At 43.5% G+C, this 27276-nt stretch overlaps 1 protein-coding gene across 2 annotated transcripts in view; it reads right to left on the bottom strand.

Annotated features, from left to right (window-relative positions):
- Nucleotides 1-1802: 1802 nt before the first annotated feature.
- The window catches only part of ETF1 (eukaryotic translation termination factor 1), a 37333-nt gene continuing 11859 nt past the window's right edge, over nucleotides 1803-27276 (bottom strand). For both annotated transcript variants that reach the window (XM_054981088.1, XM_054981080.1), the window contains exons 3-11: nucleotides 15325-15500; nucleotides 15103-15242; nucleotides 12697-12835; nucleotides 11503-11693; nucleotides 9903-10032; nucleotides 8678-8833; nucleotides 6689-6753; nucleotides 5929-6076; nucleotides 1803-3784 (exon numbers count right to left, since the gene is read on the bottom strand). In XM_054981088.1, the coding sequence (XP_054837063.1) occupies nucleotides 3702-3784; nucleotides 5929-6076; nucleotides 6689-6753; nucleotides 8678-8833; nucleotides 9903-10032; nucleotides 11503-11693; nucleotides 12697-12835; nucleotides 15103-15242; nucleotides 15325-15500 (1228 nt within the window). In that variant the 3' untranslated portion in view covers nucleotides 1803-3701. The remainder of the gene's footprint in view (nucleotides 3785-5928; nucleotides 6077-6688; nucleotides 6754-8677; nucleotides 8834-9902; nucleotides 10033-11502; nucleotides 11694-12696; nucleotides 12836-15102; nucleotides 15243-15324; nucleotides 15501-27276) is intronic.

Below are 27276 nucleotides of genomic sequence, written 5' to 3' on the forward strand. Positions count from 1 at the left end.
TACAGAGAATAGAGGCAGCATAAAGGTCAGGCCGCTTATGCAGTCACAAGTTTTTAGGTTGAAATTCTGATTACAATTAAAAGCAGTGTACAAATTCAAACAAATCTGTGCTGCCGGCTTACAGCACAACAGAAAAAGCCAGAAAATGTATTTTTAAAAACTGTCATTAATGCAGATTGAAAATTTTACTGACAGATGAGTAGGAAAGACCGTTTAGTTGCTATGAGGGCAGTGTGCAACAGTACAAGCAAGTCAGTTACGCAGAAGGCTCCACCTTGGCTTTTAGAACGGTTTTGAATTGGTGATACTTTCCTCAATCGCCTGCCTCACCACCTTTTTCCCTCCCCGCCTTTGGCTTATTCCCCAAACTTTTCCCAGCACTGTTCGCAAGTACTTCCCTCTGCCAAGTACCCTGGATTCAGGGTACTGCTTGCTCAGTGCCCTACCTACTGTCATTTATTTATTTTCGATTTTTATTTCGCTCTCCCCACATTTCCAGCAGGCTCAGGGCGGATTTTTATCCAAGCTTCCTAACACCTGACATCCTAATAATAGTATTATTAAATGACACTGTGGTTATGTATTATTTAAAAACTGGAATTAAGGCGTCGTGCTTATTTTATTGGTTGCATGTATTGTGATGATTTTACTGTTTTATTGCATCAGTGGCTATGGCTCATAGACAAATACACTCAGTGAACAAATGGACTCTTTCCCTACCACCTACACACAGCATCGTACCCTCAGGACCTTGAAAATGCAGTGCTAAAGGAAAATCTTACAGAAGGGCTAAGCAAGCATATCTGTGAATGCATCTCTCTAACTCTTAATAACTGATCTCAGGAGTAGGTAAGTATGGCATCTATTACCAGTCAGGGACCCAGATCTTACTATCTATGGATATTTCTGGTACAGACTTCGGCAGCCAGGAATGAAAAGAGAACGACAAACCATGCGAGATGGACTGTGCTGTCTTCCCAGTCCAGTTTATCTATTTCACTGTTTGTGCTCTTGGGCTAATAACAGTTCTCATTCAAACTGCTATCAGAGCGTCTGAAAAGAATGTGTCAATGTGACCTAGAAGCACCACAGTGACTAAAAGAATTAGTGAAAAGCACTGCGGCACAGCCTGCAGGCCCCATCCTTGAGAATAACTGTGGAGGGACTAGCATGCTTGTACTGCATTAAAGTCTAGATTCTTTAACAGGCCAACAAATTTATTATAGCGTAAGATTTCATGGGCGAGAGCCCAATTTATCCTTTCTGTGTGTAGAATTGTTGTCCCACTAGGAAAACTAAGGAAACCACATACTACCTAGGGAAGTGTTTGTTCCTGAGATTAAATCCAGTCCTCTTTGCGTGGCTGTGGTACCAAAGCCATTCACCAGAACTGCTTGGCACCCTTTTTCTTGCTGGGGAGAAGGTACTTATCACTGGCAAAGTGGCTTTTCCCCCCAGTATAGCCATTGAGATAAGATTCTGGATGTCAAAAGAACTCTGTCGTGCATGTTCACAATTGTTATAATTTGTTTTAAAAATCACTGAAAAGTCATTTGACCGCATAATCCACTTTGATCGTAGGCAGTCTCCAGCAATGTGAGGCTCAGCACAAAGGAATATCCTGGCGTTTTCAAGCATCGTGGACTTACAAGGCAGAGGGCCAGCGCAGTATCTTGAATCAGGTGCTGATTAACAGTCAGAGACCGCAGCATAAACCTGAGAAAAATCTGAAGCAATTAGACCAGCAGCAGCCAATGCTGCAACCCTCCCAGAAGGCAAAATAAAATCAGGAATCCAGGCTATATTCTTAAATATGGTTTAATACTCTTCTCCATTTCTGTACATCACAACACCAAGATATCACTGCTGGGAGCTCTCTGAAGAGGCTACGTAGTATGCAAAAAGGCTAGGATTTTCACCCTTGTAATGTGTTTGTGTAAGTGTAATACATATCAGTATATATTGATATACACATCAATATATAATGCAATATATATCACCAGAGATAACACATTGATTAAAGAGATACAAAAATTTGGCATCATTTCCAAACTTAAATAGTAAAAATAAAACTACAAAAAAGGAAAAAAAGGAGCTGCATACCCTAAATGTGAAACAAGCAGTATATTTTAAAAAATGTAAATTTACACCCAATTTTTTTTTCCTGCTCTTGTCATGTCACAGCAGACCCATTTACCATGGCAAAATCGAAGTGTACTGCTTCGAAGAGCACAAGAATGCTTGTGATCAGGCGTTCTGCAAACCCAATTGCACATCCAGACCCACAAAGGGCCTCTGTTAAAAGACTCTGCCCAACGTGAACACTTCTTGTGGACGATGGCAAACACTGCCTGCTTGCTGAGTTATAAAAAGATACAAATTCTATTGCTCACACTGACAGAAAGTCATTTTGGACCTCTTTAGGAATACACTGTGATGGGAAGGTATAGTTTTAAAGACAAACTCTCCCTTTGATTCAAGTGAGACAGGATTATTGGTATGATGCGCAATGTCTGCAAGTTGGGGAGCTTCTGAGCATTACAAGAGACACAAGAGTTGGAAGTGAACAGAGCTAGGCACTAAAATATCAGAGTATCCTTTAGAAAACCAGGGGAATAAAGGCAGGTCTGCTTCCTGCCTTCCACGTGCTGTGCTATGCCACAGTGTTGAAAGTGAACCTTTGGCGCCAAGCTTCTAAAAAAAAAACTTACCAATATTCTTTAAAAAACACCAAATGCTTCACAGCCACCTCTGCCAAGGATTAAGTCAGTCACATTGTGCTAGCTACTCGTATTGAAAGCCGTTTGGGAATTCTTTTTTTTAAACTTGTTGATCCATCAAGACATCTTATGCAGTCCCCAAAGCAAAAAGGGGGGGGGGAAGTATTTAAAAAGTCCCAAAACCCTAATAAAGAATAGAATCAAGCATAAGAAGCGTTAGCTTGCTTGTGGAAACTTGTTTATTGACTGACAAGAGGGAAGAGTGAAGGCCACACAACTCGCATCCCCAATCAAGCCTGCCGAGACCCTGGCACGTCAATTGCCATGAATAAAACATTCTGATTTATACAAGCAGTGCTGTTGCAATCTTATGAATAAAAATGGGTGGACTTCCCAGACCATCTGAATTTGCAAGTCACACCTGTCAAGCTGGCATGTCACTGTTTTTAATTCCTCATGCCTCCACCATCGCAGAGTGAGAATAACGGGAACAATTTCTCCCTAAGATTCTTCTGCCGCAGTCTAAGCCAAGAACGCCATGTAAATGGGTCATGTCACTGCAAAACGCAGCAATAAATTGTCTCCAATCAAAATAAGAAACAAACCAGTATAATCTTTCTATTAATTCCACCCCCCCATGAAGGTTTACAGCAGTTAATGTAGCATGAAGGTTGAAAAAATCATTTTCTTAAAATACAAGAGCAACCAATTTCACCATTAAGTAAAAGTAAAAATTGGGATTTCTTTTTTTTTTTAAATTAGTCCAAAATGGCATTATAGAAACTTAGTAGATTGCTGCTGTACTGACACTATGACAAATCAGTAGGGTTTCCTTTTGTTTTAAACCCGGTGTTTCTGGATAAAGTTCTGGAAATACTCCAATTCTAAGGCAGGGATCTGTTTTGTTTTCCATCACGAGTTTGCTCCTTGGGTTGGATGCTGGAGGGGTGAGGCACATTTTGCCAGACCCAGGTCGACTACCTAGTAGTCATCGAGGTCAAAAAATTCATCGTCTGTTCCTTGGTATTCCATGCCCTGGAAGTCCACTCGGTACCGCAAGATACCTGAAGAAATACATGTCAAAATGAGGATGTTAGAATTTATTTAAAAGAACCTGACCAAAAACCTCTCTCCACATTCATATGCTGGACTTGAGAATCTCCCTCTTCTGCTTCTACTGCGTAGCTTTAAACTGGATTAAGAACTGCAGTGGGGAGGGGGGGGGCATGGCAGAGGCACGACTTTTTAAAATTTACTGCAAGCTGTAAGGTAGAAACTGCTGCATGCAATGAATTGCAAAGTTGGCTAGGTCGCCAACCTGGCCTGAACTGGCAAGGGAGTGATCATCATCCAAGGCAACTGGAGCTGCACTTCCAGGTTCCAAATGGAGAAAATGAGAGAGCAGGGAAAGATGCAGCCGTTCACGGCAACCTAGATATGCAAACAATCCACGGAGAGGAATATAACTGACAGACCACTAGCTATATGCATTCATTAAACCCCCTCCATGCTGACCAGTAGGTGTGTATTTATTAAAGGATGTCCCTTAGAGAAAGAGCCCCGTGGCACAGAGTGGTCAGCTGCAGTACTGCAGCCCAAGCTCTGCTCACGACCTGAGTTTGATCCTCGCGGAAGCTGGGATCAGGTAGCCGGCTCAAGGTTGACTCAGCCTTCCATCCTTCCTAGGTCAGTAAAATGAGTACCCAGTTTCCTGGGGGTAAAGTGTAGATGACTGGGGAAGGCAATGGCAAACCACCCTGTAAAAAGTCTGCCAAGAAAACGTCGTGATGCGACGTCTCCCCATGGGTCAGTAATGACTCAGTGCTTGCACAGGGGACTACCTTTACCTACCCTTAGAGAATCTCACATAAGCTGCACATGCATGCAACAGGGGAGAAGTCCCTTCACACTTTGACCTTTGCATAAAAAAAAATCATGCTTGTATTTTTATTTTGTCTTTTTATTCTGGTTGGCATGTTTGCTATTTGTTACCAGTATGTTTTTTGTTTTTATTATAACCTGTCATGTGACACCTTTGGGAGAGAGGCAGGATAGAAATGTTTTGAATAAACGGGGCCCTCCTCTCCCCAGAACCAAATTTTCTAATCCTGTCTATGCTGCGCGGAATGTGCAGAGTGTGCCACTCAGTGGCCGAGTATGCAACAGCTGGGCTGCACTGCCCCAAAGTGCACTGTTAAAGAGTTTAAGTGCCTTCCTTGTCTCCGCTGTATGGATGTTCTTAACAATGACAGCCCGTTCTCCACCCTGTTTCCCTTGAGGGTTTTTTGGAAGACCATTTTAATCTCTTATGATACTGTTTAGGGTGTCAAAACATTGGATGCATCAATTAAAGACCTCTTCCTTCAATGGGAACAGGAAGACTATAGAATCTAGGCACTGCCTGCCAGCACCACCAACCATAGCCATATTTCTCTGTAAGGAATTCTCACCGATTTCAAAGCAACCCACTTCCCAGCATGCTTTCCGGGCCACAGCTTGACAGCTGTCTTAGTACAGCAACTCCGACCTGACCTCTAGATAAGAATGGTTGAAACGCTGGGGCAGTTAACAGATATGTCACTCATACACTTCTATAAGTCTGTTTTGGCCACACTCCTTTTTAAGGATTCTTTTTTTTTTTGGTGTGTGTGTGTGTGGGGGGGGGGGGGTTCCTGCATTGGCTGTCTCAAATTGCCACTTTAAACTCCTGCACGTTTCACTCAAACAAAAGCAGAGGGTGCTGCAGGACTCTTGCATTTTCCTGCTGTCTCTGCAAAATAAGCTCGGTGGTGGGTGGCACTTTCTCTTAAGAGCATCCTGAAAAGGCTGGTGGCATTTTGGGACTTTTTAAAAAATTTATAGAACAAGATGCGTCTTTTTATTTTGTTTTACACAGTTCTATTTGTTAAACAAATGTTGCAAATACATTTTAAAATGTAAAAGAAAGACTGACCAATGTTAATAAGACATTTGCCCAGCTTACATGTTCCACAAAGAAGAATGTTTTCCAGTTCAAGTGGGCTACTTTGTAAAAATGCAAGGCTGCATATATGGGGGAGCAACTTTCAAAGAATTATAAAATGGACAAGGGAAGTCAAATGGGACGTGCAGCGTATGCCACAGAGGCCACGGCCACACACAATTAGTGCTCATAACCACAAAGAGCGAAAAAACCCAATTCAGGTATGCCACTTTCTCTTTTTTTTACCTCCAATTCCACCAAATCCTTTCACAAACTGGGATCCTTCCTGTGACTTGTCCGTCACAATTTCCAACGTGGCTCCAAATTTCTTGTAGTTATTAGCAAACCACTCAAGGAGGGGCATGCTTTCTATCAGCTCGTGTTCTTGTCCAGTCTACAAAAATTGAAAATTGAAGACAAATTTGTAAGCAATGCTGTTTTCTGTAGCTTAAACTCCTAGTTGCTATGCCAACGCTCCGCCAAGTACAGAGAGACCTGCCACCAATAAAAAATACGGCAATGTGCCTGAAAAGTGGTCACAGTGATCATGTCCTCTCAACACATGCGCACACACCTGTCGACAACAAATATAAAAAGCTGAAAGATCATCAAGACAAAGTTACAGTTCCATCTTGACAAGGCCATTGTGTGCTCGCTCCATCTTTGACCTATCATGACTTCTGTGCAGTTGAAGACCATTAAATACTCAAGTAGCAAAAAGAAGAGTCACAACAATCTCCTCTGCAAGAAACCCAGCCTACTTCCCCTTGTTTGATACACTGGCATGCTTCTCCCCTGCTACACAGGTGACATGATTAGGGAATGGAGCGTAGGGCACTCCCCCCCCCTTCTGCTGGCAGCGTCCAAAACAGTTGTGTCAAACGTGATCTGCTCCATGCTCACTAGCGTGAGCCTTTAAGAAGAGCTCTCAGGCAGAGACACTGAACCTCACATCGCCAGCACCCTCCATGGCTAGTGTAGGAAATGTAGCTTTTGAAAAAAATACCTCTTTGTCTGTGAAGTGGGATTTATCCTTTTCTTGCTCTGGTGTCAAATAGAGAATCTTCTCCTCTGGTTTGGGGAGAGAAAAAAATTCAGAAAAACTTCACAAAGCAGATTACGTTGCACAAAATTCCTAACTAGAGTAAAATCCAAATGTGACTAGCACTAGGGAACAGAAACACTTTTTACGAGGAGGCATGCATTCTAGCTCAAACAAAAAAGGTCAGGCAATGCGGGCAAATACAAGCAGCTATGTCAGAAGTGTATGCAGTCTCATAACCCTTCACTTGTTTTGGAACTCAGGGACAGCCACGTTCTTTGCTACCAACAGGTAGCAGGGGAGGAGGCTGGAGAGGTTTGCAGAATAGCTCCTTGTTAACATCTGTACCTTTCCCCTTCTTCCAAGGAAGGAAGCTGGGGCTTCTGGTTTTTCCTGAGATGGTCATCCAAGTCCCGGGGTTACCCAGTGAGCTTCAAGAACAAGCTTAGTTTGCCCCGTGCTCCTGAAAAGGGAGCAAGGCCAGCCTCAGCCATGGCCCCGCCCACCCTGATACACCTTTTGCAGCAGCAGCTCTCCTGAGCCAACAACAGAGAAGAAAAGCTATCAGCACAATGAGTGACGCATTACTGACTTTAAGAGAGGAATGCTGCTGCTCAAGACAGGCCTCATTCTTGCAGTGGCTCTTCTTTCCTCCTGCCTTGCTCCTGGGAGCTGCAGCTACAGTTGAGACAGCAGCTCCTACCTGGGAATTGGGAGGGGGGTAAATCTCTCTGCTGCCATTGCTGGGTGGAAGATGAGCCAGCTCCATAGAACATATCAGCACATGTGAAAGGAGACATGATTTCCATCCCCTTTGAAAAGAAGCAGGAACCCCCCCCCCTTTTCCTACCTGTATAGCGCACAAGGACTACACATTTACTTTCTCGTGAAGATTACAAAACTGCTCAGCCAGCATGACAAGCACAGGGACCCACAGCCTACAGAGTCAGATTAAAAACTCACAGCTTTCTGGGAAGCCTTGGACATGATGCCCTTCCAGTGGGTGAATTCCTCTCTCCCACCACTCTAGCTGAACACCTCTAGCAGGAAGTAGCAGAGAGCAGCTTTTTCTAGCTCTGCCAGCCCAAAGGGGCTTAAGAATGCAAATAAGCCCCACTCCACTGGTAGGAGAGCTGCCGTTCTCAGAAGTTCTACCTCTAACTGATACAGCACTTGCAAGAGAGCAAAGAAGGCATCCTCTGCTGCCTTCCAAGGTGCCCTTCCCAAAGGAAATGGGAGAATGCCCCTGTAATAGCACTGCCTCCCCAGGCACCTCTTCCAGCAACTGAAGGGAGGGAAATACAACTAATTCAGTCCCCTAAGCCCTGCTTATGTTCACCAGAGCTATAGGGAATATAAAGAAGATACGCAGGTCTCCCTCCAGCTGCTGGGGAGAGGCAACATTTCTTCCATGCTCATACAAGACTCATCTGTGCCAGTGCTTGGAGAAGCCGAAGAGCCATGGTCCGCTCCCAGCAGAAAATGAAGGACTGCCCATTTCCTAGTGGGAGAGGATGTACCGATCAAGAGACAGGTAGGTGATGGGGCCTTGGAAGCTGCCCAACTAGGCTGACTCTTGGCGTGAGCCCCAAAACCCGGCTTACCTCTACAGTCGGGGCTACTTGCATGCATCACACTGCTTTTACGAGCATAAAATGCAAGCCACATTCAAACATCACTTAATGGTTGGACACTAATATTGAGAGCTTTCCCGAACATTGGTGAAACAAATACATATATAACCAACTGTGATAAGCGCCTTAAGACACGTGTCTTCAGGATCTGTGTTCATAAACATTTCAGGAGATGCCCTGGTGATGACGCGTATGGCTTCAAATGAACTATGGCAGCAGAAGAGAATACCCAAGATCAAAAGCAACTTAAAAGGCAATCTACATCATTATAAGAAGAGAGGTAAATGCTAACCCCATCCATACCTAACCCCATCCATACCTTCTGTGCCTTGGCAATGGAGAACATATCTCATTATATCCAGGTTCTCATAAACTATCAGGATCTCTACTGCTCCCATTTCTAAGGCTTTTAGAGTGTCTTCAACACCAAAACAGTACTTTCCCGTGTCCTGGCTGATTTCATCAAAATATCGGCCTAGTGAAAGCCAAAAAAAGGAGGGGAACAAACATTCCATGTGTATTATGAATCGGCACGGTTTGGAACAGAAGCAGTTTAATTTAGCCAACACGAATAAATTACTCTGAGACACACTGCTGATTATGCACAATATGATGGGATGGATCCTCCTACTCTTAAGCCTGAAGCCTTTTTCCTAAGGAAGAGCTGCTTAAGTTGGAGGAAGGCATCAAGCTTAGGTCAACAGAAGGATTCACAGCAATAATCACCTGGTTCATTGGCAATAAAAAGCCCTATCAGGTTCACTTGTAGTGTATATGATGGGGGAAGGCTCTCACTCCTAAAAATCACATTATTGTTTCTGATAGGTCTACTTCATGGGAACCAAGGAAGCAGTGCCCAATTAGATTCTATTTTTCTGTCCACTGAGGACAAACTGGTCGCAAGTGAATCACTGGTACCTTTCAGGAACCAAATCAAAGGTCTGCCCAGATGAAAGAGCAGCCCAGCATAGGAAAAACTATGTTCTTATTCACTTGACATTTTTGAAAGGCTCTTGTCTTTTCCTAGAACCCAATTTAGAATGACTCAGTTTCCCAAATCTAAGCCGAAACACTCACTAGGTAACTCTGCAGTTTTTCATGCTCAATATACATATGCAATAATACTGAAATTTATACAAGCTTGAATGTGTGACTAAGTATTCACTCCACTTCAATCTTGTACTGAGCCGTTTCTTTTCAACAACTTTTACATGTTCTGCTTCAAAAGCATCTGCCCATTGTACACTGAGCCACGTCCTGCTCTTAAAACCAAAGCTCCGATGAACATATTAGCCAACGCTGCGTATTTATCTGTAAGATCAATAGCAATGACACTACAACCTTGCTAATACTATACGGCAGAAGTAACATCCCCATGCCTTAAAATCACAGAATCACAGAGTGGGAAGGGGCCATACGGACCTTCTAGTCCAACCCCCTGCCCAATGCAGGATAAGCCTAAATACTCATCCATAAGTACTTCTACTGACTATCTGAGTTCATGTGTGCTGCATAAGAGGGTTAAAAGGGTAATGTGTTCATACCTATTAGTTTCTTTTCTTGAATGAATTTCACATTAGACAGGACCTCAGTGGACAATTCAATGGCTTGATTGAATCCATTTTCACCACCGTATGAGATGTCAACTAACTTTAGTACTTTGGACTGCAATCGCTATAAAAAACCCACACAAAACGCAATGTTAGAAGAGCTGCTCTAAAAGACAAAGAACGTTTCAGCACTGAGTAAATCAGAACCTCTGGACTCAAATGCTGGCATTTTGTATGGAGACAACCAACCCCCTCCCATACCTAATTCAAAGGGACTAAGATACCTGGCTTTTTCACTTTAAAATAAAATAAAATTGAAATCCAGTCTCTAAAGAAGGATAGATAGATAACTGTTTGATATCTGGGCTCCGATTCTTCTGCTTATGCAGTTCCATCCTCCACTGCGCAGTGCGGTCCTCTGGCACTGTGTGCTTTTGGCTCATGCAAGACCCTGGACTTGCATCAGCAGAAAGCGCCAGGACATACTCTGCCACCAAGGACAGCTGTGCAGGTGGGAGGTGTAAGAACTGAACTGTTACTTCTAAATAAGCTAGATCCAAATAGACTATACTGTCCGCTATATGAAAGGGTGGGGTAATTGTTAAGGAAAAAATTTCTTAAAGGTACTCTGCGGTCAGATTATGATTCCCAATAGCCATCACCATAAGTAATCAAGACACCAAAGATTGTGATCCACAAAGAATTAATGAGTTTTATTTACATAAAACCCAGATGCGGTGCCATGTTCCTACACATGCCTAAAGATCAGCCATAGTAGAGAATCTTATATACTTTCCAAAGTTAATTGTTTACAGAAGAGATAAAATTGTTATACAAAACTAGAAACAAACAATTCTTCCGAATCAAATTCTTCAGGAGACATGGCACTGGAACAGGTTGACAAGATAGTAAACTCTTGCTGTAATATAAACATGCTACATGTCTGGTGCCTTCCCAAGAGGGTGCTTATCCAAGGTAAATCCTCAAGTACAAAGACAAAACAAGAGGTCTTCCTGACTTGCAGTGTTCAGTTTTAAACTGTGTGAGAAGGAATCTGCTTACAGGCAAAAGCTTTTGCCTTCTGTGTGAAATGTCAACTCCAATAAATGCTCATACATAGGTCTTTTAGAATAGGGGTCATAGAAATTCCCTAACAGTAATTTCCACCAATTTCCTGCTGCTAACCTCCCTTCCTCCAATTTGTCTCTCGTATTGCCCCCAAAGGTCTTCTGTTCCCCCAAGAGCATCATTTTGGGAAGATTAGCAGGCTGCAGAGGGGAGGCAACGACGTTCTGTTCCACTGACAGAAGGGCCCCGAACGAGTAGAAAACTTAGCCTGGATCCTAAAAGTTTTAAGCCGCCAATCACTGCCTCAATACAAATGTGAGCAATATTTTATGAATGCAAGGAATCCAGAGGAAACGTTCCCATTGTTTTTGATGGTCAGTGCCTGCACAGTGCCTTCTCTATCCCACCCCCAGAATTATTGTACTTGTAAAATCTGATGCCAAACTACCTGCACTGGAGCATACAAATAATCAGGCATGCAAGTTCAACTCAACCAAACACTGCTGACCAAAGACACTCCACTTACCTGATCAAACATGTCTGACTGGCTCAGTTCAGTTTTGAAGTCAGCCGATCCTGCTAACACGAGACCAGCCACGTTCACTTTGTCGCCAGAAATGAACAGCTGCACGGCCGTCTCAGCTACTTTCCTAACATAGTTGTGCCGCTTCTCCATCCTCAAGCGAGCAAAACGCAAGGCAGACTGACCTCCTCTTCCTTTGAGAGAGCAGAGGTTAAAAAGACTATTTCAACAAAAGTGGGGTTTTCTAACCCCCCCCCCCAAGTGCCTGGAGCACGTACATATTTGTTAACTCACAACTAAGTCCATTCAAAACAGATCCCATGTTAAAATCTACAGGCAGCTGTTTCAAGGCAGGTTCGCGATTTACAATTCCATCTGCAATTAGCATGACCACACTGTTGTGTGAATTAGCATGAATGTGGCTAAGCTTCTTTACTGGTCATTGCATGTTAATTTAGCACCAACAGATCTCTGTCAATCTTAGAACTCCACTTAAACTTTGGTAACCCACTTCCAAGTTAAAAAGGGCTACCTCTTAGATTTCAGGGGGCCTAACCTAACTGGAGTGTGGCTATTCATAGTAATCAAGTTATTTTCAGGCCAGGACACCACTTCTTACGTATGTTGTCATGAAAATCTTAAAAGAAGAATTGTAACAATATGACTGCTGCCTGGTATATAATACAAAATTAAGCATTATAAAAATGAAGCTCCCTGACTTGTTTGGCCTCTTCAGCCCAAAGCTACAGATTCTCATCTAACTGTTCACCGATGGGTTTGATCCTATGAATCCTCCTCATTTCTGGCACTAAAAGCCTCTTATTGAGGGAAGAAGCAGAAAGCACAGCAATGTTACCTCCCTCCCTCCCTCCCCCTCCTCACTGCAGTCGCCCATTTTGCATTGTTTTTTTGTCCACAATGCCCAACACCACCCTTTGGGCACTCGTGGGGCATGCTGGGAGAAGGGACAGGCAGGAAAGATCCGCCTCTGCCTTCCGCCGGCAATTCATAGGACCCATCCCACTGTTCCTACTGGAATTCAACTGCATTCCGTTCTAACATCTCTTTTTATTTGCAAACAATAAAACAGTATCTCCACTCATCCCCTGTCATGAAGCTTCCCCTCCCTAGAAATACATTGACCAGCATCATCTCATCTTTAAAATACTCGGGGGGGGGGGGCATTCTATACATTACCATGCTTCTTTGGGAGATCCACTGTGAATTTATGCAGCACTTCTCTGGTGTTTCCTTGAAGAGTGCCAAAGAGGGCTCCACTACCATCTATTACAATAAAGCCAAACTTGCTGTCATCTGACAGTAGTGCTGTAAGAGCCTGCAAGTCAACAAAGGAAAAAAACACACAAAAAGAGGTGTTGAAATGAACCCCCGACATTCAATGCTTACAGGAATTCTGAATGCGGTGAACTGTGCTGGAATCGGCCAGGTAGCGCATTCTCTTGAAGGGATACACTTCAAACCGGGTGAACCTATTATTGTCTCATGTCATGCCTGCTGAAAGGACTAGCTAAAGCCTATTATCACTGCCCTCTTTTAATGCATGAGGTGCCTTCTACATGCAACGCACCTTTAAGCTTGCCAGTGAGAGTTGCTGCCAAGTTGGTTTAGATAACGATGTGCAAAGTAGATAAGGAGAAAGCAGACTTGATTAAAAGTGAAAGGATAAGCTCTCAAGGAGAAAAAAGCGCTTCTACTCGAAGCTCAGTCAAGCTCAAATAAAAAGGCACACACTCCTGTGAAAAGGGAAGGACCAGAAGTGATCAGTACAGTGAGGCAGGCAAACTATAAACTGGAGCCCAATGAAGACTGCATTAGTAAATGCAAAGTCTAAATTTTGCATGCTGTGCGATTTTTGCAATTAGCAACAGATGTGAAACGAGCAGCAATTGTCATTGTTGTCTTTGAACAAAAGGTGAGTAACAGAAAGATGCGCCATTAAAGTTCACAAGTTGGCACACGAGCACATTCTTGTTGCCGGCTCAGAGCTCCAATTAGGGAGATCAAGCCAGAAACATTGTTAGGAGGGTGCGACAGTCTAAGCAGTTAGGGGGTTTTGTATGCATTCACTGCTTCATCAACCACCCTGACAATTCAGACTCACAAGTGGGCTTTATGTAGCTTCAAAACAAGCTTGTCAAGCCCAGCTATCAGAAAAGCAAGAGAAATACCCGTGAGGGACCACAGACAAGGACAATGGTCTAGCAAAGCGTGCAGTCATTCTGGTGCAGTGGGTGTGTTGCATGATCATCTGGAGACACAGGTTCAGATCCCCGCTCTGCCATGAAGTTAGCTGGGTAACCCTGGGCCCTAGCGACTGCTGCCTAACCCAAAACACTCAGTTAAACCAGATGCCAGCGGCACACCCAGAGAAACAATCCACTGCATCTAAATTATTCCCTGATCAAAATGAACACGTTCATCTTTAGTAGTTACAAACGCCAATGTCACTGCTTTTGGAATTCTTTTAAATCAAAAAATCTTGATCCGTTGGTGTGGAATTAAAATTAAACTCCGAAACATTATTTTGGTCAGTGGTTTATCAAATTGTGCTTAAAATGCAAGATGCTTTTTAAAAGGACCAGGCACCTTGGAGAGATAAATAAAAGTGACAATCCTACCCGAAGGGTTTACAATCTAACAGACATGAAATAAGAAAAGGGAAGGGGGTAAAAACAGACAATCAGGAAAAGTTTGAGCAAAGAGATGAGTCTCTAAGCATTTTGTGAAGACGATGATGGATGGAATGAGGCAGATGTCAGGAGGAGGACGCTCCAATGACAAGGGGCAGCTAAGGAAAACGGCAAGCCGGGAGTAGAGAGAGCTCAAAGAATGCGTGATAGCAGCCAAGTGAGAAAACGGAATGCAAAGAAAGGGCCCGAGAACACAGCCCTTGGAAACCAGATGCTTTAACTTCATACTCTTAAGGGTGCATGTCTTTTCTTTTTAAAGGTATGGAAATCATCATCTTGCAGCTTCCACATTACAGTGCTCACCCAAGCATGCAGCTCATATGAGCCAAAATTAACTTAAAAGTTGGTTTGCCTATTTTTGCTTAAGGATCACATTTCATTACAGATTTCCATGAAAATGTCTTGCCTTCCAAAATCAAGCTTCAAAGACCTGACGGTATGAATCATGTGTTCTGTCTATAATGATGGGCTTGATATTGGAGGGCAGGCAGTGGGACTGAATTCCAGTTTCCAGTGCCGCTACCCTGCGTCACACCAGGAGAGTCCATGGAGCCCCATTTGGGTATTCTTGTCTAGTTTATGCTCTTGAACACAAGGGGTTGCGCTGGAGAGGACGCATCAGCAGAAATTCACTAAGAAAATCAGTCACACCAGGAAATCAGCAGAAGGGCACCTGTTCATGGCAGGTGGTGAAGTTAGGTCCAACCCTTGAATTGCGAGTAAATGGGGTGGCTCGCTATCACTGCATGCAAACACCAATGAAACAAAGTATGTAGTGTTGTGTGCATGCAGTTAAGAACGATACCCAGACAGAAATCACGAGCAACCAACTGAATGAGCAATGTTATGTCGGAAACCTACAATTTGTACAAAAATGCAGAATGCCTCTTACCTCTGTATGGAATTTATTATCGCACAAATACAAGGATGTATTAATTGGTTTGAAAGGTTCAAAGTCGATGTTCACTTTCTTCTCTTTTCCTTCTTCCGTCACAATTGTTCCACAGTAAACCACCAGACCATTCGGAGGTACTGTAAAGAACACAGGGGGCGACCTTAGATGATGCCAAAGGAGGCGCCAGATTACCCAAAGCGTAACCCGCAGAACTTTTACCTTTGTTATAAAGTTTTAGTCGTTGCTGTACAGATGTAATGGCGCCAAGGACCGAAAGGCGATTCACTCGCGATTTAATGTTGGATGCTGTACCAAACTCATCGGCTAACATTTTTGCCACTCGTGAAATCTGGTCTTTGGGGGGAATGATCAATGATATCATGCTGGTGCCATTGCTGAGGGGGAAGAAAAGGAAACGAAGGTTAGGCAAACAAATTCACAGGGCATGGAAACTAAAGCATGCAAGAGAACATGTATCTCAAACCTATCACACAATGCCTGGGACTCCCTTTCATCCTGCTTCACACACACACCATGCATCCTTTCTGACACACATCTCAGAGCCAGAATATGCTCCGTAAACTAGTAACCTGTGTATGTCAGGGACTGGATTTGTGCCCTCCACCAACTGACGCTAACTGCTGCACAATGTGTAAGCAGTTTCTGCTTTGACACTGTTGTGGACTGGCTCCAGGTTAAAACAGAATCATTGCTTAAAACAGGAGCAGAGAGATTTCAAACATGAGTCACAATCTCCACCCGCCCCTTGCCTACCCACTGCAGGGACAGGGCAGGAGGAGCAACTGTTGGTCCTGCACAGAAATACTGGACTTCAGACATTTTGAAGGTGGGGGAGGAAAGCATTTTCCCTCCAGAAACACAACAGATACTTGGGAGGAAACTGAAAGAGATGCGATTGTTGTATACAATATTCTTAAAAGATCTATGTTTCCAACTATGTTCTGAACAGGCGTTATCTGTCCTATTCTCATGGATTGTGGCTCTGAATACACGTACGCACTTTGCACATGCTCAGTATGTACTGTCTTTAATCATACTTCTTAATTCTGTTTTTAATGGCATAGATTTCATCGTGTTTTTATATATATTCTTATCGACCCCCCTGAAGAAGCACAGGCAAATCATGTAAGGGAAATATAACTGAATTAAATATAACTGATTTCTCTCACTGCCTTTTTTATTTTGGTTGTTGTTCTTTTGCTCCATTTTTGGCGTGGTTCTCTTCTCCTGCAATGTCAGAAAGGGCATTCTCGATTATGGCACCAAAAGTCTGGAACTCCATCTTCAGGAAGATCCATCTGTCTTCCTCTATCACTGTCTTCTCCCAACAGATGAAGACTTTTGTTTCATTTGGCATACCCCCGATATTAGCTCTCCTCCTAATTTTTTGTGTTACATTTCATTTATGCGTTGATATGTTTTCAACTGCATTATTTTATACATTATTTTAAATGCAGTTTTAATGTTCAAGTGTTTTTACGTTCCCCGCCTTGAAAAAATAATAAAAACCTACCCAATACTAGAGACAGCTGCAAAATGCTGCACTCTGTGCTACATAAGCACACACCTTAAAGGTCACTAAAGGAAGGCAGGGGAAGAGATCCGGCTCAGTGGTAGAGCATCTGTCTGGCATGCAGAAGGTCTCAGGTTCAATTCCTGGCATCTCCAGTTTAAAGGATCGGGCAGTAGGTGCTGTGAAAGACCCTGAAGAGCCACTGCCAGTCAGAGCAGACAACACTGACCTTGATGGACCAGTGGTCTGATTCAGTATAAGGAAAGTTTATATATTCAAGCAGCAATCCACAAGCCAAGATGACCCTGTACAGTTTCCGCACCAAGATGGGAGTGCCCGCAAGGTGCAAAAATGCACCTTCAATCTGAGCGTTCTATGTCTCCAGAGGAATTATTTTCACTTATTTTTTCAATGCTCACAATTTTTTTAAAAAAAAGACTTTGGGGGAAACCCAGCTCCCATCAGAAGGATGCACTGGCTGAACAGAAAAGAGACAAAGGTAAATGCAGGCACTGTTAACTACTTGCAAAGTTGATCAATTCCACCATTCCGTATTCTAGGAGAGTGTTCCTTGTTAAACTCTCTCATGACGACAGCAACTGTGCTTCACTGGACGTCATCAGAGAGGCTCTATCAGCAGCAGAGCAGTTTGCACACTCCTAATACAGAGACCTGCAGCTGATTTAGCTGTGTCAGACATACTATAAGTATAAATAGGCAAGACATATTATCGATACCTGTTTGTTATTCAACCTCTATGTAAAGCCTTTAGGAGAACTCATTCGCAGCTATGGAGTTGGATATTATCAATATGCAGATGACACCCAACTCTGTATCTCGTTATCCAGGTCCCCACAGGATGCAGTAGAAATCTTAGATTGCTGCCTGACAGCTGTGGTGAAATGGTTGAAAAACAACAAACTGAAATTGAACCCAGACAAGACTGAAGTGATTCTTGTTGGAAGGCAGAGATCTTGAAGGACATGGTACTCCCCACTTTTAATGGAGTTCATTTGACCCTTGCAGACTCAGATAAGTGCCTTGGGGTTATACTGGATCCAGCGTTATTACTAGAAAAACAAGTTAAGGCAGCGGCAAAAAATGCTTTCTACAACCTCACTCTAGCCTGGAAGATGGCTTCTTATCTTGACATGGCCGACCTGGCCACTTGGATCCATGCAATGGCAACATCAAGGCTTGACTATTATAATGCTCTATACATAGGTTTCCCATCTAAATTAACTAGGAGGCTCCAATTAGTGCAAAATGCTGCAGCTCGACAGGAGCGAGCAGGAGCATGAACATCACTCCCATCCTACAGTCGCTCCATTGGCTACCATCAGTTACCATGCTCAGTTCAAGGTATTAGTTATTATATACAAAGTTCTTCACGGCTTTGGTCCGGCATACCTATAGGACTGCCTCTCTCCCTATGTTCCTCCACGGCAGCTTCGCTCATCTGAACAGGGGCTCCTGCAGGTGCCAGGCTGCACACGGGTGAAGTCAGCAGCAGCCTGTACACAGGCCTTCTCTGTGGTGGCCCCTATTCTGTGGAATGATCTGCCTGAGGAAGTCAGAAGAGCCCCCTCTCTCCTGGCTTTTTGTAAACGATGCAAAACCGAACTATTCAAAAAGGCTTTATACTCAAATGAGAGGGCTGTATTGTAGGGATGGGGTCTCAGATGCTTCACTAATGAGTTAGGGACCATAGACGTCATCACTATATTGCCTTACATATTATTTGCTGCTTTAAATATGTATTCCTATGTATCACCAGTGCTCTATGTTGTCTAATGTTAGTCCTAGAACTGATTATGTTCTGCTTTAGTATTTTTTCTAATCTGTATTGGATTCTTTCTAATACTACGTCTTTTAAACTTGTATCTATTTTCCCTATGGTATTGTTTATGAAATGTCCTTGATACTGTACTGAAATGTACTGGATACTGATTGTACTAATTTCATACTGTGTAATCCACCTTGAGTCTCAGTAAGAAAGGCAGACTACAAATGACACAAATAAATAAATAAAACATTCCTACCTATACAATCTAACCAATATGGCACATACTACTGAGTGCTGGTAAGTATTTTGCAGTTCACGTAGTGCACACGAGACATTAAATATCAAATGGTAATGAACCATCAATCAATCCACAAAAAGAAGTTTCAGCATCTTTCAGGGCTGGCAATAGTTAGTACGAGGTTTTTCAAAAATTCCGTATCCCCATCGCTAGTTCACATGAAATAATTCTGTATGCAACCATTTAGACCTAGCACATTTAACTACCATGCAGCAAGTTAAGGCAGTTTCAGACAAAAGTCCATTACATCGGGTTGGATCCTGCACAAAGTATCTCTTCGGCAGCCTTTTCACCTTTCCCTCCAGTCAAAATGGTCCCCAGAAATTCTCCTCCTGGAAAGCAGAGGACCTTCAAGGACAATATGATGGAATCACAGATCTGCAGCCAGAAGACGACCACCTGACAGCAACGATGAATCTATGATTCAATATGAATGTATGCAGATTGGATGAGGGAGGGCATGAAGGGATTGGCCGGGTACCCTGGAAGTATTTTGCCTTCCTCTGAGAACAGAACAGGGGTCACTGGAGGAGGGAGGGAGCAGCTGTGAATGTCCTGCACTGTGCAGAGGGTTAGACTAGATGACCCTTGTGGTTCCTTCCAGCTCTGTGTTTTTAAGAAACTGAGCAAAAATTACCCCCCACTCCCTCCGTAAAAGGAAATCCTACATCAGATCCAAGCCAGCATCATTAACTGCTCAAGAATGCAATGCAAATCACACCAATGCCAGAGAAAACCTACTCAATTGCTTAGTTTTTAGAAATACTCATGACGGAGCACACTGCTGCCACCTGCTGGTTAAATAAGCAAACAGGATAACCAAAATAAAATGCAACCAAGAGGACAGGTAGTAGATCTGTATTATCTTAATCAAGATTCAGATTAACTTTCAGTGTTCTGTTGTTTCACTCCTCTAGAAATTGATCTCAGGATACTGTCAATTATTCAGAAGATTCTGGATCTTCCACTACCTTCAGTAATTGGACACTATGTGCAGAAAATTAGACCTTAGAGCACGTGGATGTGCCCATGCTAAAAAGATGCAGAAATTTAACACTGGCTGTAATTTTTGCCATGTAAATAAGTTTGGGTGTTTTATTTCTGTGTATTAAGATGGGGGGGGGGGTTGAATATTTGTTAAAAATGCAGGCTCTGAAGTAAAAAGGAGAGTGGATGGATGGGTGAGTGAAGCATGCTGTAAATAGGATGGTAGCTGTACCTTATGGGGCAGAGCGAACTGCCATTTTTAGTCAGTGCTGAGAGAAAGCATGAATTCTGTCTAGTTCTGAGAAATTCTGTCTAAGTCAAGCAGACTGTGTAGCAGCTGAGAGAGTCTAATTCCGTCTAGTACAATCATTTCTTTATGGTGAGAGAAGATTTATTGTGTTAATTCTTTGAGTGAAGAACTGAGGAAAATAGGTCTTGTTGACTGAATATGTTTGTTATTTCTCACCTCAGTGGCAACTGTGTGGAAAATTAGACTTTGCAACTTAGTCCGTGAACAAATTTAAGAATACGTAACTATTTTGAAACCACCAAGCTTATGAACCTATTCTGAAACCATCACTCTTATCAATACACGGCAACCATCAAAAATATGTACTTATAAATAAATTCTACTTCTGATTAAGCATCTGGAATGTAAGATCGCTTTTTTAAACTCACAGCCACCCCCAAATGCTGATCTAGGGTTGCCATCTCCAAGTTGGGAAATTCCTGGAGATTTGGGGGGTACAGATGGGAGCCTGGGAGATGGCAGGGTTTGGGGAGGGAAAGGACCTCAGCACGGTATAATTCCATAGAGTCCACCCTCAAAAGCAGCCATTTTCTCCAGAGGAACTGATCTCTGGGGCCTGGAGATCAACTGTAATTCCGGGAGATCTCCAGCTATCACCTGGAGGCTGGCAGCCCTATGTTGACCATTCTGCCATACTACTATCTAGAAAAAGTGTTGCACTTACCTGTAACTGTTGTTCGTCCCCACTTGTTGCACAAGCGAAGCGGCGTTCCTGCCAAACTGCGGTATTAGGACGAGCGCCCCCAGATTCCCTCAGTTCTCCTGAGTTGCTGGAGAAGCAATACAGTTAAACAACACTCACAGCAGGGCAGGAGGGAGGGAATGTGTGTCTGCACAGAAGATACATGACGAACAACAGTTACAGGTAAGTGCAACACTATTTTTCGTCATCGTCCTTCTGTGCAGCCCCACACTGGGAGTATAGTGAGCTACTCACCAATGGAGGAGGGTGTGAGTGATCAGCCAAACAGCGACTGGAGTACAGCCATTCCTACTGCTGAGTCACATCTTGCATTTATGTCCACAGAGCACGATAAACATATTGGGAGAAGACCAAGTCGCATCCTGCAGTGGTACACCTCGGAGGAATGCAGCTGAAGCAGCTTGGGCTCTTGTAGCATGTGCTTTAACCAGGAATGGACAATTTATTCTAGCTTTGCAGTAACAGAGTTTAATGGTGGAAACAATCCATCTGGACAGAGTTTGTACACTTTGTGAACACACGAGGGGCTGAGGCCAAACCGAAGGGTAGTACCGTGTACTCAAAGGCCTCACCCCAACACATGAAGTGGAGGTAATTCCTATGGCCTGAGAGGATTGAGATATGGAAGATATGGAAGTATGCATCCTTCAAATCAATGATGGCAAACCACACATTTGCTTCTAAAAGCTGGATGACCTTGGTCAGAGTAAGGATCCTGAACTTTTGTATTTTTATAAACCTGTTGAGACCTCTCAAGTCTAGAATTGGACTAGAACCGCCATCCTTTTTATCAACCAGAAAATATCTGGAATAAAAACCATAAAGAGATACTTGTAAGTCAACTTTGTGTATTGCACATTTTCTCAACAACTCAGAAACTTGAAGAGTAAGAGAACAATGTGAAGAGGAAACAAGAGGTAAGGTAACGGGGGTTGTCAATAAACAACAACTTGTAACCATTAGTAACAATTGAAAGAACCCAAGAGTCATTAGTAACAGACTCCCAAGCAACAGAGTATGGGTGCAGCCTGTCCAAGAAAGGAACAGAAGCAGAGGTGCAGGTATAGTCAGAACAATGATTTCTGTCCTTGAGATGATGGCTTGGGCGATTGTGGCTTACTCTGCTTCCCCCTCAGCCTAAAAGACCTCTTAGAGGAGTGTCGTTGAAAGGAAGAAAAAGGACGTTGACCATACGAGTGATGGTAAGAATACCTTTCTTGCCTTTGCTGGTAAGGTTGCTGATAGGCATGTTGGTACAGCTGCACCCTCTGGAAACAACTTCTAGGGTTGAAGGAGTGTTGCGGAACAATGACTCCAAGAGACTTAGCTATCTAATTGTTCTTTTTCAACTGAGAGAGTGAATCATCCGTTTTCTCAGAAATTAGGAGACCCCCCTCGAACGGGAAGTCTTCGATTTTAGCTCTTCTATCTAGGGGAAGAGCAGTGGACCGAAGCCACGTGTGACGCCTCATAACGATCGCAGATGCCATGGAGCCAGCAGTCAGCAGCATCCTTTACGGCTGTCATTTGCTGCTTATCTAATTTGATGGCTTCAGTCTGAAGCGCCTTCAACAAAGAACGTCTTTCTTCAGGGAGATCCTGAAGGTAGGTAGACATGTGCTGTCACGGAAAAAGATTATACGACCCCATAATGGTCTGCAAGTGTGCGATCCTAAAATTCAAGGATGCAGAGTAGACTTACCTCCCTACAGCGTCTAGCTTCCAGCCTTCCCAATCTGCCAGGACTGAAAGTGAACCACCTATGGCATACCTGGGCTACTTCTGCTACCAAAGAAGATGGGCAAGGGTGGTTAAAGAGGTACAGGCAATTCTGTTGCTTGAGCTCATAATACCTCTCTATTTTATGAGAAGTGGCCGGTGCTGATGATAGTGACTGCCAAATTGTCTGAGCCATATCCGGCAAGTCCTCCACCAGGGGAAAAGCCACTGATGCAGGGGATTCAGAGTACAACACCTGCAGAACTTTGATCTTGGGTTTCGACGTCGAGGTGGAAATGTCCAACTCCATGGCTCTGCACCATTTCCTCTGAAAACAGGCGGTAATCATCATTTGGCGATGTCGAGCCAGTGTCCCCAACCAATTCATCAGGGGAAGGCACAGAAGCTAAGTCAGAGGTCACATCCAACTGCGAAGCAACGTCCTCCTCATCCTGGGGGCCAGAAAATTCCGCCAAGGGATGATGGGTTCTATGATGTGGAACCATTCTAGGAACTGCAAAGGTCAGGTCTGAAGACGTTGCGAGAACCAAAGGAAAAGGCGGAGCTTTGCGGGAAGGCGTTGGTGGCACCGAGGCAGAAAGTTGGCATGAAAGAAAACCAGGTGCCGACAGGAGCCAGGCAACGAAGTCCTACCAATCAATAATGTTATCCTCTCCTGGGACTGAATGCCAGGTAGGAGGGTTGGAGGGAAACCCATCGTAGAGTGCTGGGGCCACTGTGATGGTAAAAATGGTGTTGAGAAGAGTCCAGGGTAGGTTGGTGTGGCCACTGCTGGGTTGGTTCCAGGGTGGGTTGTTGTTGCAACCACTGAGCTGGTATGGAATCATGGATCAGTTCCGAAGCAGGTTGCTGTTGAGGCTATTGCACTGGCACAGAGTGCTGCTGGATCAGTTCCGAGAAGCGTGGCAGGAATGGATCCAAAGTTAAATGTTGGTTGAGTGACAGGACCGGTTCCGTCAAGGACTGCACAAACGGAAACTCTTCATCCCCTTCATGAAGCGAAGGAGTTCAAGGAGGTGACGGAGTGTGAAGCAATTCTATAATATCCTCCTCCGGAATCACAGGTGGCGGAGAGGATCTGCCCCGTCTGCTCCAAGAAGTCAAAACTGAACTTTTCTTGTGCTTGGTCTTGACTTTAGCCTTTTTGGGAGGGGGATCCGAAGTAGCATGACCCATTTCCCTCAGATCCAGAAAGTGCTGTTTCCTAGTGTCAGGGGTCTTTCTGCTCACCAGATCACTGGCCATGGAATGGACATTCGATGGGGATTTGCCCGGAATTGAGGGCTATTTCTTCGGATCTGCGCGTTTCGGAACAGCTGATCCTGATAGTGACCAAGGAGATTGCTTTGCCAGCTTGTCGGGGCTCAACAGGGATTTCTCCCACAGAGCAGCTTTTAAGCGGGAGGCCCTATCGCTCCTGGCCTTGGGGGGTGGAACTCTGACAGAGTTTACAATTAGAGACATTATGTCCTTCCTTCAAACATAAAAGACAGAGATCATGGCTGTCAGTTTGAGTCATCTTTGTCCCACAATGCTGACATTTCTTGAATAGAGAAGACGGAGACATATCAGATGAAGAACGAGTGACGTTAGAAATTAACCTTTCTCGATGGCAGCAAAAGAAGAACTGAGGGAATCTGGGGGTGCTCACCCTAACGACTGCAATGTGGTGGGAACGCCACTGCGCTTGCGCAGTGGGGATAGCGCCCCCCTTAACAGACTTTAAGCTAGAAAAATCTCTCTCCACGGCAGGCCTGCGCGTGCACAGTCCCAGTGTGGGGCTGCATAGAAGGAAGACAACGAACTAAACCTTCCTCAAATACCTGTTAAACTGAAGAGATCTAAGGTGGAAGCCTTAGGTGGCAGCAAAAGTCTTCTAGAAATACAGAAGTCAGAGAGGCAACAATATGTGGGGGCATCACAGGAGGTGTTGGTGGGATTTGAACCCCAAAGGGAAGGTGTTCTTGAGGTAAAAATTAGAGAAAATCTGAAGATCTGTGAGGGTGGGAGAAAGAAGTGTGTTGGCTGTGACCAGGACCTTTCTGAAGTAAAGGTTCAAGCTACACTGGCTAATGGCAAAAACATCTTTGGAGACTACTGCTAACAAATTTTGTCTAGGCCCCATACAAACATGTATTTGTTCAGCGATTTACTATCATTTCCTTAGAACTTCTAAAAAATGTATGAAGTGCTTTACATTTTCTGGTATAATATAGTGAAATGAAAGGACAAACCACACCAGGCCCACCATACAGGGCCACTGTATAGCTTATCAAAATCTGTTCACCAAGTGCTCTCAAGCACGTCACTATTTTTACCACTTCACAATGGACAGTGTGCCCATGTCTACCCTGAGGAGCTTCATAATGGGTATCCGGAACAACGTTCCCCATTCTTAAGCCCAAGACCCTTCTGGTACAGCACACAGATGTTATTGTCCATAAAGTACAAGAGAGTTTAGAAAAAATTCTTATGCGTAAGAATGGTAGTATTATACCAGCTGACCACTCAATCTATGCCACCTGGGTGCCAATTCCTTGTCAAAACAAAAAAGCCTGCTTGCACAGCAGATGAAACTTGGGTAACTAGGCCACAATCAATAGGCCATGGCTGTCGCCAAGCTGCAGAAAACAGAAACTCAGATGTTTTGCACTCCACCCAAGTGCAACGTTATGTGAATTATGCCTTGTCAAAGTACAGTTTAAATCAGGAAAGGGCCAATTTCTATATTGGGGGGAGGGGTCAGCTCTGGTCTCTGGAAGCAGGATGGGAGAAGGTAGCAAATTGTGTGGACCCCTGCACAACTGAGCAGTCCCCAAAATAAATCAGCATCTAGCAACATGGCTTCAGATACAGACTGAGAATGTTCAAGAGCAAATACATATATTTACATGATGTACCTTCCTTGGAGTTTGGATGTCATGTGCAAATGTTGAATTTATTTCTCACAATTCGAAATGTTTTTTTTTTCTTCTGAGAAAAAAATTTGGGCAACTTTTACACCGTAACTTAATTAAAATTTAGTAAGGATTCTAGAAACGAGAAACAGCCCACAAGGCAGTCAGTCCAGTAGGGTAGTAGCAGTCATAGAGGCACAGTGCATACAACAGGTGCTATGCTTTGTAATCTGCTGTGAGCGTTCCCTTGAACTTGGTCCAGTATGTGTCCTGGAACAGCATCCTAAAGAGTCTTCCCTTCTAAGAGAAGTCTTGTAGTGGAAAAATTCAAATTATATTCTTCATGCCATAGAGTATAGACAAACAAGGTGCAATTCTACCACAGGCTTCTGTAAGACAAAGAACATGTCTGAAGGAAGATAAACACAAGTACCTGAAAACTAAATGGCACTATAAACTATACAGGTTTTTTAAAACCCCAGGGCAACCAGCCACTGAGAGTGTGCAGGAGGGACCCATCAGTTGCAGTACCATAGGAAAAAAAAATTCTCAGTATTCTAGCTCTGGCTGATCTCATCTAAGGCACCTAAATTCAGGCATGGTTTAGCTATTTATTAAAACATTTATACACCGCCTTTCCCTTGGGGCTCACAATTCCAAATTAAAACCATATACAGTAAAATCTTGTTAAGTCTTCCCTCAAGCCAATGCCTGCAGCCTAGGCAGCATCTCCTCCAAACTCTTCAAAAACAACAACAACGAGGACTAGAGGAATCCCACCCAAGCCTAACAGACTATTAAATCAATAGATTGTCATAAATTAGATGAAACTCAGCACTTCCAGACCCAGGGGTGGGAAGAGACAGCACTAACCATCACCTTCATTTTATGTTGTATACTATCAATAAGTACAGTGAATGTCATGCTTTCTACTCAAGCACGTATTTTTTTTCTGAATCAGTGCAAGAACATCGATCTAACACTTTTTTTCTTACAAACACTATCTAATTGTGCATACACCTAAGAAACCAATATATATATATGAAATACCATTCCAGACAACAAAATAAATTAAATGTTGTACAGACTACAACTTTTGAAGGCATGTTTTAACAGATGCCTAAATATCCTGGAGAGGCCCTATACCATTTAAGTTTTCCAGCGATTCAAGACAGCAAAATGCAAAGCATCGTACTGCTTGCATGCAACATTTTTAGTTAACACTTTGAATCTGCGATATACAGATGTCAGTCGACAGTACCTAGGGCACCATGAACACAGGACTGCGCTCAAATCCATCAACCGAGATATCCTGGCCATTCACATTATCCCACCATATGCACCTAGCAAAGAAGAGCTCCTTTATCGTTAAATGCACAGCAAACAATTTCAAAAACTGTTGCATTGAGCGCATACAGCAGTTAGTAGAGAGGAAGGAATGTATTTTAAAGTGCAGAGAAAGGGAGCAAGGAGCAGATAACCATGAAAGGTTAACACACAAAAAAGAGACCAGGGAATGCAACTTGCCAATGAAGACTGAGACATGAAGTCACCATCTAAAAGGCCCTTGGGAAACACCGAGGCTGAAGCATACTTACACAACTGTTGTCACAAATGGAATGTTGTGTGGAGACTTGCCTCTCCAATTAAAAATGAACCACACAGCCACATACATGGGGCCTGTCTCTGAAGCGGCTCTTATACCAAATGCCCTCGAAAAATGAAGCCAATTTTCCCACCATCATAATCTGTGTGTTGTGTAACACAGTCGTACTAAAACTTAAAAGACATTCTGTTTTCTAGCTTACTGGCCCAGGAGACAGAGAAGCAAAAACTGCGAATGTAAAAGAAAATGTGTTAAGTTAGCGCATTAAAAAAAGGCCAGGAAAGAAAATCATCACTTCAGAAACTGGATT

The sequence above is a fragment of the Eublepharis macularius genome, chromosome 1, assembly GCF_028583425.1.
Source record: "Eublepharis macularius isolate TG4126 chromosome 1, MPM_Emac_v1.0, whole genome shotgun sequence".
NCBI lineage: Eukaryota > Metazoa > Chordata > Lepidosauria > Squamata > Eublepharidae > Eublepharis > Eublepharis macularius.